The sequence below is a fragment of the Cyclopterus lumpus genome, chromosome 3 (assembly GCF_009769545.1).
Source record: "Cyclopterus lumpus isolate fCycLum1 chromosome 3, fCycLum1.pri, whole genome shotgun sequence".
In the NCBI taxonomy this organism is placed as follows: domain Eukaryota; kingdom Metazoa; phylum Chordata; class Actinopteri; order Perciformes; family Cyclopteridae; genus Cyclopterus; species Cyclopterus lumpus.
Window position 1 is genome coordinate 22,379,370 of NC_046968.1, and position 21,525 is coordinate 22,400,894.

Consider the following 21,525-nt stretch of genomic DNA (forward strand, 5'->3'; position numbering starts at 1 on the left):
GGAGAATTAAAGTTGGAACATCTGTCAGCGACTTAGCTTCCCAACGTAATACCAGTGTTAGAACATTTATACCCTTGAAGTTAATGATCCCCTCTTTAATTGACAGTCAAGGAAAACAGGCTGCGGCAGCATCCTGCCGAGACACCGATAAGAGGCCCCCCTCCCCCCGCCCCCCTCCCAAAAATAAAATAAAAAAAACAGTTTAAAGAACCTTGGCACTAATCCCTATTGTCATCCCAGCGCAGCAGAAGGACTTACAAACACAGATAACTCCGCTGAAGCTGTCTATTTCTCAGGAGTTATGGGGACAGCCGAGCCGCTGCGCGCCTTGAATCAGTCACTCAGATTAGCCCAATCCCTCTGTGCTGTCAGTCAGCCGAGACAGTAGCCTGTCACCACATTTACATGAGTCCATCTCATACGTGACAATGCCCCCTACATATGACAATGGCTGCGAGGAAGGGGTCCACTTGCTCGCAGATAGCGGGTGTACAGTACGGCAGGCTGTTGTTGGATTAAGCGCATGGCGTGCGCTGTGCTCGTGTCGTCGCTGACACTCCAACAACAAGTTTAAGGAGTCTTAACCGTTGCTGTTTTTCACCACAGTGGAGAGAATGTGGGAGATGTATGTCAGATGAAACACACGCATACACCTACACTGACAAACGGCGATACACACACACACACACACACACAAACAAAGGATAAACTTCAAATAACTTGGAAGTACAGAATGACTGTTAGCTTCACTAGTTTATGTCTACCCCAAAGTTGGCTTCAAGCACGACTTTAATCCACGTACTTCACTTAACATGGCGAAGCTCAAAGAATAAAAGGGGAAAACAACATAAAATTAAGCACGCCCGATATAAAACATCTGGATCAGTCTCCATCTTGAATAAACACAAAGTACGATGGAGATTAAAAAGCCGACCCCAAAACAAAATCTCCAAACTTTTGCGGGTGTCAAGCTATTCAGGGATTAGTTCCTGCCAGAGAGCGCGTTTGTACTTTTAAAAAGGAATGCGTGGTACTTCGCGGCACCTGAGAGCTCACAGTGCGCTTGCTGCTTTTTATGCCTCTGTGGCTCACTCCACTTCAAACAGTCCTGCAACAAATGACAGTGGATGCCCTCTACATAACAGGGCCAGTGCAAGCATGACACAGGGGTTGACAACTGAACCCTCAAACTCCCTCACCCCTACCCCTGCCACGCGCATACACACACAAATAGCCCCGCAAACAGCCCTGACATGACCGCTCGGCAGCCCCTCCTAACCCCTCCTTGTGTTTTTTTTCTCTCTCCATCTCGCTGGAGACAACCCTCAATTCAGGACCGTTTTAGCCAGGCAAGTGGATGTGACCCGCTGCCCTCCAGTCAGACTCATCTGAATAAACAGCGTTGAAGAAACAGGCAGAGGGGGAAAAAAAATAAAAAATCAGCCTACATTATGATAGGGGGAGAGAGGAGATCGGATTCAGCCATGGGGCTCTTTTCTTTATGCACGTTTGATCAAGTGCTTGACAGCACCGGTGGATGGAATTACGGACTGTTGAACAGAAAAGTTGGTGGTGTGGGTGTTAACTGTGAGTGTGCGAGTGTGCATGTTTGTGCACAGTTCAGTCTGGACAGCTGGGTTTCCGCGGCCTGACAGTGTTGGGCTTGTGACAAGCCTGCCGCGCCACACCACCACATACAAAAAGCGCAAACCGCCCACCAGCCTTCGCGAGTCCGTCACTCAGGGCGGCCGAGGGAAGTGCCGTGAGAAGAGGTCAGACGTGGAGGAAAGAGGTGGGAGAAAAAGAGGATGAGGAAGAGGAGGAAAGAGGGAGGGCTGGTCAGGGGTTAAGTGTAGAGAAGACAGCGATGAAAGGCAACTGTCATGCACCAGTGCTCGCCCAGGAGCACCTGTCTCGAGAAGAACATGCAAAGTGTGCCGGTCACGTCCTGACAATACCCTCACTTTTCTACACACACACACATACACACACACACACACACACACACACACACACACACACACACACAGGAGAGGGCTGATGCTCAAACGTTGGAAAGGCATCGCCTGTCTGACAGCATGCCAGTCAAGCTGTCGTTGGCTCCTTCGCATATGCAAGGAAAAGTTAGGCTGATGAAGAATAAAAACACACAGGGGCTCAGAGAGGAAAGAATCACTGAGACATGAACAGACTACCTGAAGTGAGGAGACACTTCTCAAAAGGCTTGATGCAGAGTAAATGCTGGAACGAACAGTACAAAAAGCTCCATGAAAGCGAATCCGGGATCACCTCCTGCAGACTAAAAGTCGGTGTGGTTACTAAAGTCCTCAGGTGGAAGCCGTTATCCAAAGCATGTGATTTTTTATTTGGTGTTCTATTAAAAAGTATTATAATTACAATAATGGCCAATGTTGTATTTGAGTGCTTTTGTTGGACATAATTACTCATCACGCCCCACCTTAACACAGTGCTATTTTTCAATATCCTTCCTGTTTGTTTTACAAGTAGAAACTACCCGTGGTATTTGTTTGTTGATGGTGTTTAGCAGGGGAAGCCATGTGTACCTCCAGCTGGTTAAGCTAATTGCAATGCTTTAACCTGGCACTGGCTAAAAAGGAGGCATGTTCAGCCTCTACGAAGCAATAAGCCAAATGCCAGGTATTTTTAAACACACTTTCATTGCTCATGTTTATGGAAGGGAGCTTATGATGTACAAATTAACAGTTACTATTTACAGCGCCTCGTGAACCTGGTTTCCTGCAGCTTTTGTGAATGAAGGGTTTTGGACTTTCAATCGAAAGCAGATGTTGGGCAACACCTTGGCAGGAGGCCCTTTTACTTTATTGGAAAGGTGAGTCATTACAAAAGGAAAATAAGTTCACAAATAAACAGCAAGCAGACCAATCTGTCTTCTGCGGATTGCGTCGCAGAGGCGAACCATTTTACGAGAGTTGGCCAGAATTAACAACAAGCCTCCCTTCCAGCTCCAGACTAACTTTTGGCATTAGTTGCGCCTAACTAGGTGCACCAGCACACCATTTAGGTTCACCCAGAGATTTTCTCCATGCCATTTGGCACCAAAATTAATACAATGTAAACATTTTCTAAGTTCCCTCACACAATGGTCATATCTTAATACAATATGTAAATGAAAATTTTGAGTCAATGCTTTTGGGTCACATTTCCACCGTAGATGTTGAGTCCACGATCGTTGCAGAGAAGAATAGATGAATATTGCTTCTTTGGGAAGAATTACTGATAATGTTTGGAGACAGGTGTAACGGGCAGCACAGCATTTTTTTTTGTGGCGAAAGAAATTATCAATAGTTCTTTCTTTGATCTACCGGCATGTTTAAGTCTTGGATGTAGCTCGAGTAAGCATTCAAGGCACGGTTTCACACACATACTCACTCACTCACACACACACCTGTTAAATGAAATTAAAATGTTTAGTTACACTTGACAGATCGTTGGCTGTTGGTCGCACTCTGAAGCCCCGTATACAGTATTCCAGCCGGGTAGCATTAGTTATTATTGCTTTGGAGTGTGATGCAATATCACCTGTGTCCATTTTATTTTTATTTACAATATCCATGGTGCTAATCAAGCCTATTGAAGATTTGTATTACTTGTGTTTTTTTAGCATTCACACAAACAGCAGCCTCAACACACACATAAAGAGTATGCAAATACAAACACACACAGACTCAAACACAAACACACCCACACAATCAGACTGCCAGACAAACAGAAATGGAAAATAACGACTAGCCTGGATCATAGCCTCGAGTGGCTAACGAACCCCCTGGAGACTCTTGCCTCCGTGTTTGAGTTGAGAGGGTCATTCCCATGTTTATTCAGCACATGTCCAATGAGCCACCACCATCTATTGATTGAACTGATTATTCTATGTCTCTCTTGTGACGGGACACATGCATGACAGATGAACCCTACTTGAGCGGGTCACATTTGATGTAATCTCATTGAATCTGATGGCTGATCTGGTGGCCCAGTTTGCATGAGCCACGTCGCGGCCTCGAGTGCGAATACGCTGACATCTGTGGCTAATGCCTCAACACTAATACGAGGTGCTCGGTAGGGGCTGTCAGACACGAAAGCTGTCATGGGGTGTTTGGCCAATCCTCGTGACTGCTTCCATAAGAGAAGCCCTGTAAAGTGGTAAATACTCAACACAGCGATGTATACCCAGGTATTGGTCCCTGAAGTGGTATTTCACAAAATGTCTTCCTGTTTTTGGACGTTCAAGCGTCAATATAATTTTTTCTTTATTTGGATAGAGTGGAGGCTGCTTGAGCAAATCAAAATAAGCAGAATTACACGGGTATAAGACCTGCATACTTTCTTTTTACCTCATATCTGCTATCATCACTTATCATATCGTAGCCATCCAGTCAGAGGTGAGCAGATGGCAGCCGGTGCTTGGTGGAAACCTCTGCAGATGTCCCTTTTAGTTACAGTTTGACTCAGTATGATGTTCAATCCTCGAGCCGCACCAAACTGTAATGCCAAGCATAAGCCTGTCTCCGTTTTTCCATTTAAATGTTTAGTAAGACCGAAGTGCATCACAAGCACACATAGGAGTCCACGTACCCTGAGATACTGCAGGTGGGGCAGTACAAATTGATATCCTTCCAGATGCAAACCAAATGTAAACATCATGCACCTCTAAAATGTTATGCATTCAACACAGACCACTATACAAAACGAAGGTGGAAGGAGGTGATGGAACGACAAGCAGGGTTTCTCATATTGATCATGAGAAGCTAACCCAACACTTGTGCAGCTCATAATCGATGTCATTAACAAAGAACCATCTCATGGGTGATAAACACTAACTTGGAGCATCATTTTATCTCGAGGAACCAGCTCGCTTGTGTCACCAGTTGTAGGGTATATATAAAGAGAGTCTAAAAATTAAATCAAAGATGAAGTGGAGAAAAACATTCAACAATCAGTCCCATCCTTCTATCAGTGACATCTTTAAAACTAAGACTCACCCTCCATCACTCTTACTGCAGCGTCCCAGAATTAAGTTGCTTGATTAGTTGAATCTCCTTCTGTTAATTTAAAATATACGCACAACAATTTTTAATTATTTTGAAACTAAACAATAACATAAAGTAAAGGCAGTATTGCAAATATGCAAACACATTACATGTCATGTCTCCTTCCTTTCACAATAATACAAGTTATGAAATTCTTGGAACAAACTGGTCAGGAAAAAAAATGACATTTTAAAGAGAAGCTTGACTGACCGTGTTGATCTGTAAACACCTCAGTCCAAATATATGAGCCAAAGATCAAACAGGCAAAACAAGGTAAAGACATGTAGGGGGAAAGCGCAGTGGCAGACTAATCAGCCCCCTCTAACATTCACATAGCAAATCGATGAAATACCTGGGGCCTTGGACCTGCACTATATTACACACACCAACACTTCATATTCACTCATTGATTTTACTTTTCAGAATAGTATATCATTGAACTCCAATGGGAGCGAGAAATAGAGGCCGGGGCTAAGGTCAACCCTTGCGTCGACAGATGTTTGCACAATATTGATGGCGCAAGCAGAAAGAAATGACTAAATATCTGGATCAATAGCTAGTTTCCCTAGCCACGACAGGTTGTTCCAGATGGAAATATATAAATACTTTTTTTACGGCTACTGCAATGGCCCTAACGAACAGGGCTAAATGCCCCCCTTAAGGTAAACCCTTTGATTAGCCAGGGCCAGAGGTGACAAGTGTGGTCTGCTGATGCTTCTATGCCACGCTTCCAACGGCCTGAGGATGCTAATGCACACAGGGGCCCAGTAAAGGGGCCACGGATACGACAGGTCACAAGCCCTGGGCAAAGTGCTCTGTGCTACCTGACCCTCCTATTCATTTGTAATGATGATGGTGCCCAGGCTACACCATTCTCGGTCATGTTCAAATAATGCATACCGTGCAATGTAAAAACTGTATGCATACCGCATACAGTTTTTACATTAAAAAAACAATTTAATAATTGCAGTAATCAGAACTGCAACTGGTAGGTCCAAGATGGTTAGGCCTGAAGAAGCAAATGTGCAAGTGGAAGTCTCCACTTGTCATCCAGATGAAGCACGAATGAAATATCGAGTTAAATATGTGGAGCTTGAGTAATCAACTCAGGCCAACGTGCTGCTGCTACTGCTGCTGCTGTTGCCACAAGAACTGCCTGTTCTTATTTACAGCACGACACAATTACTGAGAACAACACCCAACCTCACAGCTTCCCCTGCTCCACAGCGGCCATAAAGAGGGAGGAACCACATAATTGCCTGCTCTTTAATTAAATGAAAGCTATAAGGTTAATTTGCCTCCTTTTTTTTTAACATGTTGAACTGGCAAGCCCACTGCTGAAGACCTCCCAGACGCCATCCCTGCTTGGCCCTAAATCATGCTTGAGTAAACTGCCCAGTGGGTCCCTGCTGGACACACAGTGGCCGCCCAGCGGCAAGGCCAGAGCAGGGCATGCGGTGGATCGACACCTAGCCAGTGATAAGTAATTCTGTAGAGGATTAGCAGCATGATAGCCTGATCAATACTGTGTGCTCAGGCCATTAGGAATGCAGCGAGGAAATGACCCCCTCCGGTAATAAAGCAGGGCATCTGGGTTCTCCTTCATTTGCCAGCTCCATTAGTGTAATGGTATCATTATCTGCCACAGCCGTATTTTTCTGAGCCTTTCCACCGTTCGGCCGGCGGGGGTCTGATGAAGCTGTGAGAGCCCCCATGCAGAGTGTTCCCTTTTCTACCATTTTATACAGAGCCGAGGTGTAAATCTAGCTCTGTTGGAGCTTATGTGCTACCCCGCCTTAGGTATCCAAACCCATGTTTTATGTCAGCACCCAACACTATTTCTCCATTATTGGCTCATTAATAGAGCAAGCAGCATGTAGCTCGGGTTAAAAGGGAGAAAAAGATGGCCGGCAGAGTGCAAAGCTGCTGAATGTGCTGAATCCGACACCCCCCCTTCTTGCTAAAACACCAGGCCTGACATGACAGGACGTCGGCATTAGTCGCCATAAATCGTTTCCTTTACACTAATTCACCAGCTAACATTTTGTGCGGGAGAATTGATTAACCATGCCTGGATGTGTGGCCACATAATCAGCTTTTACCTCGGTAGTTGTTAATTTAACAGAATTGCCAAGGGAAACACAAACCATTTTAATGAGTGATCAAAAATTAAATACCCTAAACAGCTTGCACTAGGTGCCACAACCAGAGCAAAGCAATGAGGCTGATCTAAGCAATGGGCTAGGCTGAGCCCGGGACCTCACAACATCTGGTGACCCTGTGTGATCATTACTTAGCCTGCCGCTCACACACACACACACACACTTCCTGTTTCGACACAGCACTCTATACTTGTCATCACTGTCCAAATGGCAAGCTAGCATCAAAGACAGCATTAAAACATTGGGTTAAGGGACAGGGTCAGTGCCATTTTCACACCTGCCAAGGCATGAGGGAATTTTCATCCTGTGATGACAATACTGATAAAACATAATGAAATATTTTCAGTTCATTAGGGTAAAAGGCACGTTGAATGTTGCCATGGGGAGGATATCCATGACAATGTCGCTATTTGAAAATCTATATGGCAATTACAAATAGTCTGCGATTTTTGTAGTTGAAAAAAAAGAAGAAAACAGTCTAACAATGTCTGATGGATCCATCCTCTCGTCTAAGTAAAAATGTTATATTATTTTTAATTTTTTTATTTAAAATATGTGAATTAATGTGGATGGGGTGAGAATAATTATCCCCAGGTGAAGATAGGCATGTCCAATATATATATATATATATATATATATATATATATATATATATATATATATATATATATATATAAATAAATAAAACTATGGCATCCCATCTGTCAGTGAGCTTTACTGATTTGCTGTGGTGGGATTTTCTCAGGAGATTGTGTATTCATTTGGCACTAATCTGATGGCGCTTGCATTCCTTAACTCAGGATGACAGTGGACCTACATATCGGATTTCTCACTTTGTGCAGCATTGCACACACATATGGATAAGACAACCATCACATCCAAGTTATCATACTATCTGTATCATTATTATATATTTTTTTAAAGTGGCCAAAATGCCTCCAGCTCCATCCTTGGCTTCTCGGCAGTCATATAGTCATTTTACAATTAGAATTCCTCTTGCTCATCCTTATATTTATCTAACAAAAGAAAGGAAGCTAAGCCATTAGGTCTGTGCAGTTCTGCCTGACTGCCTGAGGGCCAGCTGGAATGAGTTCTCTCTCTGAGCCGCTCATCTGGCCGCCATGGCTGCTTTCATAAACAGGAGGAACCACGTCTTACATAGTTTCACTGCTGTCTAACATGATCCAAACATATGTGCCCCAGCAGACGGCATCCAATTCAGGAGATAGGAGGAGGAACAGACAGAGGCCGACAGACACTATGACTATAGGCGAAACACATCCCAGGATGCCTGCACACCATGAGCCCTTTCCTTCCTCTCCTTTAGCCTCTCAACAAACCGCAAAGTTTCTGTTATAGGACACGGCATGCGAAAGCCAGAATAAGCCCGGGTCAGCACGAAACACTGCTTTGTGTGTGCACACCAGCACACACAACCGTTGGTGAGCACCCATCACTGTTCCATTATCATGTGCAAATACTCACAATACTGCACACACCTTCTTTGTATAGATTAGCAGGTTCTACAGCTGGCATATTTACAGAGGGTATTATTTTAAGAACAGTCATCACCACATTAGCCGATAACTTCAATCAGCTCTACTGTACAGCAGAGCACCAGCTATTACCCAGTGTCTCCATTGTGAGGCCTGAAGCAGCTGTGGGCTGCTGGCCAAATCTAAAATACCCTCCACACTAACTTGACCATATGTTTTCACTGTTGCACTTCCGTTGCTGCTCTAATATTTTACAATTGATTCACTGGTCGTTCTTCACACCAGACTGGCATCACAAACGTTTCCTTTTGTTTGTGTGTCTTTTTTTAATTTTTTTAATTAAATGTTCAAAACTACAACCTATAACATTTTGAACTATTTTTTTTTGTTTGTTCTTTTTTTTTTAAACAAGTAACGTTATCCTACAAACTGATTCATATCGTGTTATCGGTTTCTCTGGGACGTGTCCAAGACGTTATCCCGCAAGATATAGCTTCTTCCCGGCGGTGTAATTAGGTGATAAAGCACCGTTTTAATGTAACTGTAGTTCTTCATTGTGGTAGACTGGTGGGGGGGGGGATGGAAAACACAATAAAGAAAACAGACATGGTGAGGTATGCGCTGACATTCGAGGCTTTCTAGCCTTTAAAATGCAGCCAGCGGCATCACACACGGAGCATTAAATATTCAACCAGCGACAGGGCTTAAAAAATATGCCAGACCTAATGGAGAAAAACGCTATCAATACCTTTCTTCTCTTCTCCCCCTCACTGTCACCCGATCTTTTCATGTTCCGGACTTGTGTTTACACTGCCTCGCTCTCATTCGGGGCGACGTTGGTTATTGTAGTGCACGAATATATGCTTTTTAAAAATATTACCATGTTAGAAACGGCACACGCAGGTGCAGTCTTTCGTGATATTTCAGTCGGAGCTCAGTCGTCGATATTTTTAGGGTCAAATGTTTTTTGCTTGTGAGATTCGTGAGAGAGATTTTAAAAGCTTTGCGACGAGAACTACAAGTCCCAGAGGGAACGCGTGCTCGCGCCGGAAGCAGCTGTCGGCGGGCTCTAGAGGTTGCACTGCGCAGATGCAACTCAGGTACAGATCTACAAGTTGTCCGTCGACAAGTTAAGATAGTTTAAAATCAGTGATTTAAGTTGTAGGCCTACAGACCTTAAATTGTCTGTGACGTGAAAAAAATATTAAAAAGCAAAACCAACAACTACTACTGCATACTTTCTATTGTTATTATTATTATTATTATTATTGTTATTATTATTGATATTATATATGTGATAGCAGTAGTGGTGGTAGTAGTACTGTAGTTCATCAACATTTCTTTCTGTTTTACATTTATATGCAAAATATCCTCTTCAAAATATCCTGGTCTTCAACATGGATATTCCATATGCTTCCCCCTTTTTGTAATGAAAAGCAGTTCCACTTTCATCTCAGACTATGTGTAAAAATAGCAATCATGCTTTGAACATGCTCCAGTTCAACTCCCTGCCAACTTTCTTTCAACTCTTGCATGCATCTCAAATCCAGGTGCTTTTCTCCCGGTGTGGGCTTCAACCACGTCAGCCCCTTTTCAACTCACTGCTGATCATGAAAGTGCACCGTAAATGCACGGCGTCCATGTGGCTGCCTTTATGTATCACCCACAGTTGACGTACCCTCCGAGTGTTCATCCTCATAACATGTTTTGAATAGTGCTGAAATGTGTTCTGTCCATTGTTCCTATCAAAGCACATGTGAAATAGTTTCACGGATGGAGCAGAGGTGGTGGTGGGAGGCTGATGCAGGGGCGGATTGCAGGGGTCTGAAACACCTGCTACGTATTACCATTACAGACTTTGATCAGTGTCTTCATTAGTTTCCTTTGTAATCTCTTTTCTTTTATGGTAGAGCTGACCCAAGTTAGCCGGGTACAATGATTTAACGCACATGTTTCTTTCACCTGTCTTGTAAAATGCTCACAAGCTTTCCCACTTTCAAAGCCATCGGTGTCTCTGGTATCCCTTACTAATAAACGGAGGGGGATTCTTTTGATTCCTATTTATAACCTACATTTCCTCTCTTCTGTTCTGGTCTTCCAAAGGGAGTCTATATGTTTGAAAAATATCCTTGGAGTCATTTTGTGAAAATTAGATCCATGTGCTTGCGTATATATATATTTTTATATTAACATATGTCAGCCCGTAGTGTCACTTTAGAGCTACTATCGTGGAAAAAAACCTGTGTGATGTCGTCAATAATAAAAAAATGTAATCTTCTAATGTCAAAATCTGCCTTCATCCAAACCTCCATCACCCCGATCCATCATTACACTATGTTCCTTTTGTGCGTCAAGCTATCATTCACATATTCCCACTGTCAATCATCTTTATGGTATAATATTTCAAGTAACGGAGGCTTCCCTGCCAGATCTGGGGCTGTTCCAGTGAACATAATGTATCGGGCCTCAATGGTAGACAGGCCACTTACCTTATCCAAAAAAACCTGCAGTTGCTTAGTTTTTAAATCCATCGTTGGTGGCCCGTTGGTGGGATGGTGTGGACGTCCTTACAGCCCACATGGCTGAAGAATCACATGTTCACATTGGGCCCTATTACATTTATATAAAGTATATAGACCATTCAAATCATGTAGTTTAATTTTTAGTAATAGGGGATTGGTGGAATAAGTTCAGAGCCAGAGTAGAGGGAATTGCTTTGATCATAATTAGGTGCATTGCTTTAAAAATGTAATTTAATACATTTACAAGTGGCATTATGAAAACCGTAATGCGATTTATGAGACAGAAAATCTCATTACTCTGAAGGAATGTGTAGACATTACGCGTTGATTTGCTTTCACTCAGAGAGTCATATGAGAAGTTTTCTACCATTCTCTGACATTAGAGCAGTATCAATCCCCCCTTCACTGTAACTCTAAGCAAGAAAACAAAAAACACACATATTCGGGGCTGTTAAAATCCTTTTTAAATCCACGCAACACCATTAAAACCATGAACACAATCTTTTTGTTACTTTACGCAACATGTCAAACTATCGTTCATGTCTTCTCACTGTCAATCATTGTGATGGAGAACATGTCGAAGAGGAGAAACTTCTGTGGATCTTTTTTCTCCTCCCGCTGGTTAGAAAAGAGACTCTGTGAACAATCATAATGTACAGGTTCTTTACATGGAGACAAGCCAATTACCTTCTAAACAGTGCCTGTCATTTGTCCTACAGTGAATCAGGCTCTAGAACAGGCACCTCTCCTCTCATGTCCGACCTGTGGAGTTCAACACAAGGCAAGGTCATCCCTGTACACACTCTAATGTGGTTTTGTATGGGATGGATATGAGATGGGGGGGGCGGGGGGGATCACTTTGAACTTCGTATACCATCATATTGCCTTTTCTACTGGTCTGGCCAATGTGGTTGCGCTCACGGTGGAGGTATGTTTTCTGTTATTGTGCATCAGATCCGGATGACCCTTTGCCACAGCTCCTTTTTGTGATATAATGAGGGACTAAAAAAAAAAAGCCGGGAAAGAATAAAAGATGAGAAGTGCACGGTGCCAGAATGTACTAAAGCACAGTAAAGGAAGACAGAGACCATTGTGCTGCGTCTGTATTAAAACCAGAGCCCACAGCCCCGCAATCATCTCTCTCCCATGCTTCAAACTATTGTATGACCTGAAAAATCTGAAATACAAGAGACAGGCCTCTTTGTGAATAATTATATCTTTCCGATGCAGAGATTTCTGTTGGGGAGACTTAGATTGTATTATTAGTTTATCAAGTTAAGCTGTGGTTTCTGTATGAAAGAGAGGAAGTACTAAAACAATACAGTCAAGCTTTGTCCTTCACCACACAGGACCTCTGGTGGAGGTACCGTTAAGAGCCATAAACAACATTTTTTAGTCACCACAACTTCGGCCAGGGACTATCTTCAGCATATTGTGGTGCCTCGGTGAAGACAAGCTCTTTTTTAAAATTGTATTTCTATCGAATGAGCATATGGAGCAAGTATGTGCTTGCTAACCTTCGATGCTTATAGGAAACTGTTATTTGTCAGTCCTATATAGCAGATTGCTGCCCAGTGGTTTTAATTAACATCAAAGAGCACTTCACAGGCAGTAATAGTTATATCAAAACCTGAAATGTATTATTTAGGTTCTGCGCTGGAGTCCGCCAAACAATTATCTCCTCGTTCAAAAGAGGGTTTTCTTTTCTTGCTGACTTTTTCCATTACATGTATTCCGCCGCCTTCGCCTTGTTACTTTGAAGCACCACCACATCACTCCTGTACGGTCCCTTTGTAGCACCGGGGTACCTGTGTAGCTCACACCCGGTGGCCTATTAGTTACAGGGCATAAAAAGTGGCACTACAATTGTAATGCCGAGAGATTAATAGTCCTTTGTAGCTAAGTGGGTAGATTTGGACAATTTCGTAATGCTTCCAGGTTTTTGCAATCCATTTCTGGTGCAAAAAGGTGCAAAGTAGGCGCTTTGAGTTCGAGGAGTGTTTCCTTTTTAAATCATCTCTTTCATCTGTGTTACCACATGTACATTCTCTTAACTTGGTCTTTCTATGCAACAACAAGCTTGCCTCCAGATGGTACAAAATATGATGATACTTTACATTTAGATGGCAATGAAGAACCTTCATCATAACTATAGTACATTTTAAATCGGTAAGTATTTCGCAGCAGATCTAGTCAAAAAATGTCTAAATGGTCAAACATAACAGGGTTGACATTGGAAATCACTTGTATTTGACAAGTTGGAAGAGAAACCAGTTTGTAACCCTTTTAGCATATTTGTGTGATGAGTAATACCTAGAACTAAATCTGCATGTCACAACGTAGCAGAGGCACATTCATCTTTGTGGTCATCGGGCTTCGGGTCACTCCGATCACTATGGAAGAAGCTATATTAACGTTTTCTTGTTGGTTATTGTGTCACGCTCCAGTTTTTTTGCTTAACCCCATTTTTAATGTTATACGTTATTTACAACTTGTCCCGAACGATAGCAGGATTATGTCCGTATTTGTGTGCTCTGTGAACAAAGTGCTGCTTCGACAAGTTAAAACAGGTCGCTTTTGTTTTTTACAATGCTTAAGAATCCGACCTCTGACTGTTTTCACCAATCTGGATTGTTTGTATCTCAAACTTCAGTTTGCAGGGACAGAAAAGCCAGACCCGAGTAGCACCTGCTGTCCAGCTAATATAACTCATTTTCTTTAATTCTCAGTGAAAAGAATTGTTTCTTGCCACAATGAAAGCTCTTCAGGGACAGAAGTTATTTATTGCCTCGAGCCCTTAGCTGGAATATCGTTAAAAACCTTGCAACCCCATGGCCGAGGCTTAAAATGCACAGAGGGGCCTTTAAAAGGGCTCAGAAAGTACATACACCATTCAATACATGTTGATTAAGCCTCAATAAATGATTGTATAGCACCGCAGGAAAAAGCCCTTTGGTTAGCGAACAGAAAGAGCGTGCAGCCTTAGTCTCAGATGTGGTACACCTCCTTGCCTGGGATCACTTCCAGACACCGAAAAGGAGGAAGCGCTTTGCTATTGCTGTGATTTGAATACCATGATCACTGAGCACTTTTATAAGAAACCCATTAAAAGTGAGGTTTTGACATACAAAAGAGCCCCTTTTTTTAAATCTCACGCACAATGTCAAGGTTGAAAGGCGTTATAAAACTCTATACGGGAGCATACATCCTATGTGTGTGTCCTTGCCTTTCGCGCACCATCAGGAGGGAATATCTTTTGTAGAGGCAGCGATGACCCGTTTCCCGGAGAAGTCCTATCGCCCAGCACCCACCGCGCTGCAGATTAATCGCTCATTTGTTCAGCATGATACAATCACCCAGGACCGGACTTAACTTCTGACAAAGACGTCTGACTGAAAAATGCTGATTTGTCAAAAAAGACTCCACGATCGAAGAAAATAAGTCATTTTGAATGGGACTAGCTGAGGTGGACACAATGGCCCAGTGTGACCCCCCCTCTCGCTCCACCTGCTCTTGACAGTGTTTATAAAGTGCCAACTCCTCTCATTAGCGCTCTTACAACCCCAGAGTTATAGCAGCCGGAGTGAACAATGGCTGAAATGGCATCAATATTATATGTAAGTGTTCACGAATATTGGGAAGGATCTCTTTGATGGGGACTGTTTTACATTAGAGGCTTTTTATTAGGGCTTCTCTGGTCTTTAATGTGCATGTTTTCCCCTTGAGTCAGTGTTACCACGTTTAGGTCTTGTTGTGTGACCTGCCGCTGAATTCAGTACATGCGGCACACAGACGAAGGGGATTGTTAGGACTCACTCAGGACATATATTGGTAGTACTTTATGGAAAATAATAGTCAGGCGTCTTTTCATGTTCAGATCAAAGTTCCTTCATGGGTCATAAAAATCTATTCTATTCTCTGCTATTTTCACTGGTGCATTGATTATACACACACACACACACACACACACACACATTAATTGAGTTAATAGGCCCATTTGTTACTAATAAATGTTAAAAGTGTATGCTGATGAAATTGCTCAAGAATTCCTCTGACAAGCCCAAACTGTGTACCCAAACCCACTAGCCTCACCACTGACATGGACACTGAAACGTGTTTATTTATCCGCGCACATTTCTCCTCATTTCCAAATGAGTTGACATTACGGAGCGTGCCGATGGTGACAGGTACAGTTAACACTGGCTGAAAAGTTTAAATCACACCCAACTTCCCGTATACAGAGCTTTTGACCTTCTCTTGTCGGCCGCCTTCACGTGTAATTACTGTGCAGTCATTTGAATGGCAGGCTGGTTTATAGTGGAACACGAGCAGTTTACACTCCTCTCCCCAGCTCACGCTCAAAGGTTAAATTGAGTACTGTATTTGGTAGAAAGTGTGTCACACGAGTTCTGCCGTTTTCGATTCCAGTGTTCCTCTTCTTTTCTTTCCCCTCTCCTGACGGGATTTAGTATAAAAGCCCACTATTCGTCATTGTGGCAAAACAGATGAACTGATTTCAATCAGCAATAAATGTGTTTCAACTGCACGACCCTAATTTCACTCAAGTCAAGTCATTGTTTTCAAGACTGTGAGACATTTTTCCACTTCTTCAACTGTCCAGACTGAGATGTCCCCTGCCGCAGCTTTGCGAAGGAGGGGGGACTCAGATTAGATGTAATGTCGCTATAATTCTCTGAGTAGTATTATGTTTGCATGTCTGTTTGGTTTGGCCATAAACTGACATCAGCTTCTGGTTATTCAGAACCCATTAGATGCTTTGATCCCAAAAGGGCCTTGTTTCCATTCGTTGAAAATAGCGTTGCGTATTTGTGCTGCGGTGCATGCACTGGACCTCTGTGATTTGTTTCTACGTGTCAAATATTATGTCTCGCATGTTATTGTAAGACACCAAGGATTGCCGTCAACTTCATTATCCCTCCCCGTGTTCCTGTTCTCATTATCACCAGCATCAATAACTGATTCCACTGCTGAAATATGATGAATAATGATCAGCTGTTTTGGGAACAATTAGTCCCTCGGGGAGTTTGTGAGCATTGTAGGATAATTTATAATACCTGTCTATTGATCATCTCTCTGAGACAGATTCACCGCACTGGGTGTAATTGCTGATGTTTTGGTGATGTCACAGTGTCAGACTAACATCCTGTCCTCTGAAAGTCTGTATAGCATTCATCACAGAAGTACCACACACCTAGAGGAAATACTTTCCATGCAACGCTGACACCCAAAAGCAGCCTTGAGTCGAAGTTCGAATTCTGGAAATTATGTTGTTTTGTGGTATATGGTAAAAGCAGATTAAGACAATGTGGACTGCCTTACTATAGGCTGAGGACTAGCAACATAGCAACAGGAAATGTAATTATTTTAAAAGCAAATTTGAAAAAAACACCAAAGCCTTTTGACACATGTAGCTCACACATGTCACAGAGCCATTTCAACAGCGGGTCAAAAGGCGTCTCTGGACCGCATCCCGACCTCTTTGCTTGTTTGTCTTTTGTGAAAAAGGACAACTACCCCGGTCGTGCCAAAGCACCCCGGGCTCTTTGATATGTGAAAGCCTAACAGTGGGACGGCTCCCTGCTCAGCTGGTACGCAGATGTGTGTGTGTGTGTATGAGAGCGAGTGTGTAGGGGGAGCCCGCTGTCTGAACCGAACACAGATTAGTGACTCCTTTTTTTTTTATTCCTAATAAATAAACCCCAGTGCATGCTGGGTTATGTGTGAAGGGAAAATAACATGCCACTGGCCAATCAGAAGCAGGTGGTAGGGCTTGGTGGCTTCAGACCCTGCAGCTCTTATCATAAAACAACTGCACATTTAACTTTAATTGTACTTGTGGATAGATTTTGAGGTTTGGGTTAGAAGTGTTTTATTACTTCGGACTTGAATCAAAGCAACAGAAATGTAATTATTTTAAAAGCAGGCAACAATTTTGTTGTAATGGTCGGTGGCCAAGTTTCAGGCGGAACTCACTGATAAGGGGACTGCCGCAAACAAAAAGTGGGAAACAGAAGGTTTGCTGTTTGGAAAGTACATTTACTCAAGTAAACACATTAGTACAATTCAGAATTTATACTTAAATATTGTATTTTTTACTCCTCTACATATATCTAGCATTTATAGTTACAATATAAGGCAAAACAAGTCTATATGGCAGTATTTATTTCTAGGATTTCTTACTATGAATCTTTATTTTCTTTAATTGCACAAACAACTTTTTGTAAAGAGAGACCAAAAAAATGTATACCTCACAATATAAATATGTGCATTATTTTGTATAATGCACATATTTATGTGCAAAAGTCATTTTCTGGTTTCACCAGTTTAATTTGGAAAAAGCTTTTTGTGTTCCTGTATGTAACATGTCAGTCATCAGATGATGCACGATGTAAAAGCTGCACGGCAAGTGACAGTCCAGCGAGAGCAGTCAGAAAACACACTTGTAGCTACAGACACGGGCACCTCTACGACTGTACATAGACTTCCTGTACACTCCATCTTTAAGACGGCGGCTGCTAATCCATAAACTGTCTGTATAGTGAACTGTTGAAATAGGTCATAGGTAGATGTGATGTTTGGGGCTGATGGCCTCCAGTGGGCTGTTTCTCTGAACATAGTGGGGGAGATTATGATGAAAGGAGCAGAGAATGAGATGACACACCCTGTCTCCATAATTCGCTGCTTCATCATGAACAGAGGCATTAAGCGCCCCCCCCCCCCCCCACCCCCCCCTTTTTTTTCTCTCCGGAGAATCGTACATGTCACACCGCACAGTGCCTCTATATGAGTCAGTCACCTCAGGTGTTTCGCACGCACATCAGCGTGGGCATGGCATGTCTTCAGATTACTTCATCCACGGCGTCTGAGATCACAGAGAAAAAGATATGATTGCTAATGCTGAGCAGTGATGCTTCACTTCGTGGGGGAGTTTCCCTCACCACTAATAAAAAGTGTGTGCTACTGTGCCTTTAGGGTCGTCCAAACCCATGATTCTATTTTGAAGATTTCAAGGGAGAGTTTCTCTGTTTCAGTGCTGAAACCGAAGCTTTCTTACCCAGGAATCAAACTCTTGGGAAAAACTGATGTGTGCTTTACTTAGTTTCATTGCTACATTTTCACATGGATTAGCTCACTCTAATATAACGTCTGAGAGACATCCTAAAAGGTACAGTCTGGCCCACAAAGCTCAATTTCACACCTAAACCATATGTTGTTAAAATCTGGTTGTGAATTCCTTTTCAAGTTTTTGTCAGTTAACCTGTCATTATTTCACTAATGTAAATAATAAAATTACATGGCTGCCCATGCCGATGACATACGGCTTAATGGGGATAACTTTTGCTTTGCTAACCAGGCAAAAAAACTGTTGTCCCTATTTTGATCTATCTTACAACTGACCCCAGTTTCACACACTGTAAAACGACAGACAATTAAAAGAAAAGCAGAAGAAAAGCATGCAATCCAAAGGCTGAACCACAAAAACATCAGACTGACATTTAGGGCCCTTTCCCATAACTCTTAGCTCTTGGTAATTAGTCAGCAATTGGAGATAAAGCGTGTGATTGGCAGTGAAAACAACGTGTGGATGGCAGACTGTGGTTTGGAATGGCAAATTCCTCCGGGAGACACAAGTCTGTCACAGAAGGAAACGCTTGATTTAAAGGCGTTGATTCAGTAAATTATGCGCTCTAAGAGGCAGCACAGGAGTTTTTAATTGCAAACATTAAATTACAGACTGAGAAATTCTGTACTGTATGTATTTAGAAAGACTTGCAGCTGTTGCTTTGGTCCTGATAAGTGTCAGCGTCATCAAGACCTACTAACAAATTTCCCCCTGGGGATGAATAAAGTATCTATCTATCTATCTATATCTATATATCTATCTATATGTGCACAGACAGACAATTTCTAGGTGTATTCCATTTACAGCACATGAAAAATGTACATTTTGGGTTTGTCAGGTAAATGTTCCGTGAATTAACCAGCCTTTTAAAACAAACCTTTGATTTCTCTAGAAATGTTCATGTTGTTTAAATTGTCATAATACTTTAAATTCAAATGTAAAATATCGGTGTTTATGTGCACTCCTTGTACATGACGTGACTGAAGGAATTTTTATTCTACATTTAGCAACTGTAATATGGTTAAACCATAACACTAAACCATTTAGGTTACTCCGTATCTGGCACCCATTAGTTAGTGGTAACTCATTTGTATTGTACAGTTTGCATGTGGCATAACAGTGACTCACTTGTCCTTTCACCGCGCTGAATTTTTCTCACATATGTACAAGTTGTGATTTCCGCTCCACCAAAATGTCGACACAGTGTTTTCTGGTTTTTCGTGTGGTTGTACTAATCTCCCAGTGGCATCAAACAGATCTCTGTCTCTACAATGGTTACCACTCAACCATGTTGATCACTTTGTGGAAGGACGTGTGTTTATTTGTGTGTGTGTGTGTGTGTGTGTGTGTGTGTACACATGCAATGGCGTTGCACACAGGTGTGAATGACTTGGTCATGATTGTATTCGTCTGGACGTGTTCGTGTGACAAGTGTGTTGTGGGGGAGAACTGTGTAAAGTCAACAAACGACAGCAGCAACAACAACAACAACAACAGTTACGCTGGCTGCCACTGAGCCTCAGCTATGTTGTAATTAGAAGTGTATGAAAATGTGGGACAACTGTGCCTTTAACCATAACCAAACATTTCTCTCAGGCGGAGGATTACAGACAGAAACTGAATGCGGTCTGCTCTTCCCTCTGCGTGCCACATGTCACCGCTCCTCTGGCCACTGATCCTGGTCCTCTCCTCCGCCACCGGCCATTTGGGTCTGCACCCCAGATGTGTGATCTGGTCACCTTCTACCACGCAAGTGACTCATCCTTTGTGTACACGTGTGCAAGTGTGTGTGTGTGTGTGTGTGTGTGTGCGTGTGTGTGTGTGTGTGTGTGTGCGCGTGGCAATCCTCTTATCCTCCAGTCTGTGCTGCCTCCCACTGGTTGGGAACGATACTGACAGGGACACTCGTGTGTCTCTACATCCTCTCTTGAAAGACAAATAAACGTAACGCAAGTCATTCGTTTTGCATTTGTGTTGACCTGCTTGGCGGTGACTGCATCAACACAATTCAGATGCCACTGAACAGCAATAAATCACTTTCACATACTCTGCATACTAAGCCTCGACCACTTGGAACTCCAAGAAGTTAAATAAATGCTAATAAGACGTTGCAAATCCAATGTTGCCTCACATCTGTATTTTCCACTGTCAAAGAATGAACGATTTTTCAGTGCAGCTTGGTTTAAAACAAGACCACCACATGCGTGAATGAGTTTCAGGCTCTGAGCTCTACCACCATGTCCTGGCATGAGGAGCACATCTGAGAAAACTTGTAAACAGTCAACCATAATCATATGTACCCTGAACAGAGACATGATTAATCTAATCCCTGCCTGTCTGAAAATGCCAGAAAATGTCTGTCTTCTGGAAAGTAATCAAGTTGGGCTTGCCCCATGGACTTGCATTGCTTCACTGTGAAAAGATAGAAGCAACAGAGTTTTATCCAATTTGCTAAGTCGATCAGGTTACAGTGAAAGCATGCTGTGTTTAACCCAGTGAAGTGGGGATAATTGAGACCTGTTAACTGTTGCCCCTTCTCTGTTTCCCTTGCACATCTCAGGTTGACCTCTGTGCATCCTCTCAAAGACAGATATTAAGTTTAAGAGTTAATTGGCTGCAATAAAACAGCACAAAAGCCTGCTTTGTTTTCCAAACACTTCATCCAAACAAGAGGGTATGCTGCCAGCATCCTGAGCTCATCACGGACGGGATCTCAGCAGGCAAGCAGGACTACAAGTTCAACTTTGGCATTGACCTTCCACATTCCTGTTCCCTGAGTTTGCCCTCCTCAGCCTGCTATGGGGTTCAGTCAGGTGGGAGTGAGTCCCTCAGTCCTCCAGCAGCAGCGAGAGAGAGGGGGTTTGAATGCGGACAGAATGGTTTGCTCAGCAGCCTGTTGCTTCGGTTTGTTTGGAGCTGCGGTCCTCGCTGTAATATGTAACCAAATTCCTTTCCCTGTCCCACAATCGGAGTTTGCTGCCAGCTTCCCTGGCAATGAGGCCCTGAATTAGGGCCAGTCCTCCTGCTCATCCCACAAAGCCTTTCATGTTCCCAAACCGCAGCCTGAGCGCGGCGCCTCGGTTTCAACAGCAGCAGACCAGCATATGTTTGCCTAATTCCTGAGACATGATGACA

General features: G+C 42.9%; 1 protein-coding gene across 3 annotated transcripts in view; it reads right to left on the minus strand.

Moving 5' to 3' along the window:
* fto (FTO alpha-ketoglutarate dependent dioxygenase) overlaps nt 1-9,702 on the minus strand; it is a 111,386-nt gene extending 101,684 nt beyond the window's left edge. For 2 of the 3 annotated variants that reach the window (XM_034529276.1, XM_034529274.1), the window contains exon 1: nt 9,473-9,572. In XM_034529276.1, coding sequence (XP_034385167.1) covers nt 9,473-9,514 — 42 coding nt within the window. In that variant the 5' untranslated portion in view covers nt 9,515-9,572. Of the gene's footprint in view, nt 1-9,472; nt 9,573-9,604 lie in introns of those variants that run through there. The other variant, XM_034529275.1, reaches the window with a different exon arrangement.
* Between the last annotated feature and the right edge of the window lie 11,823 nt (nt 9,703-21,525).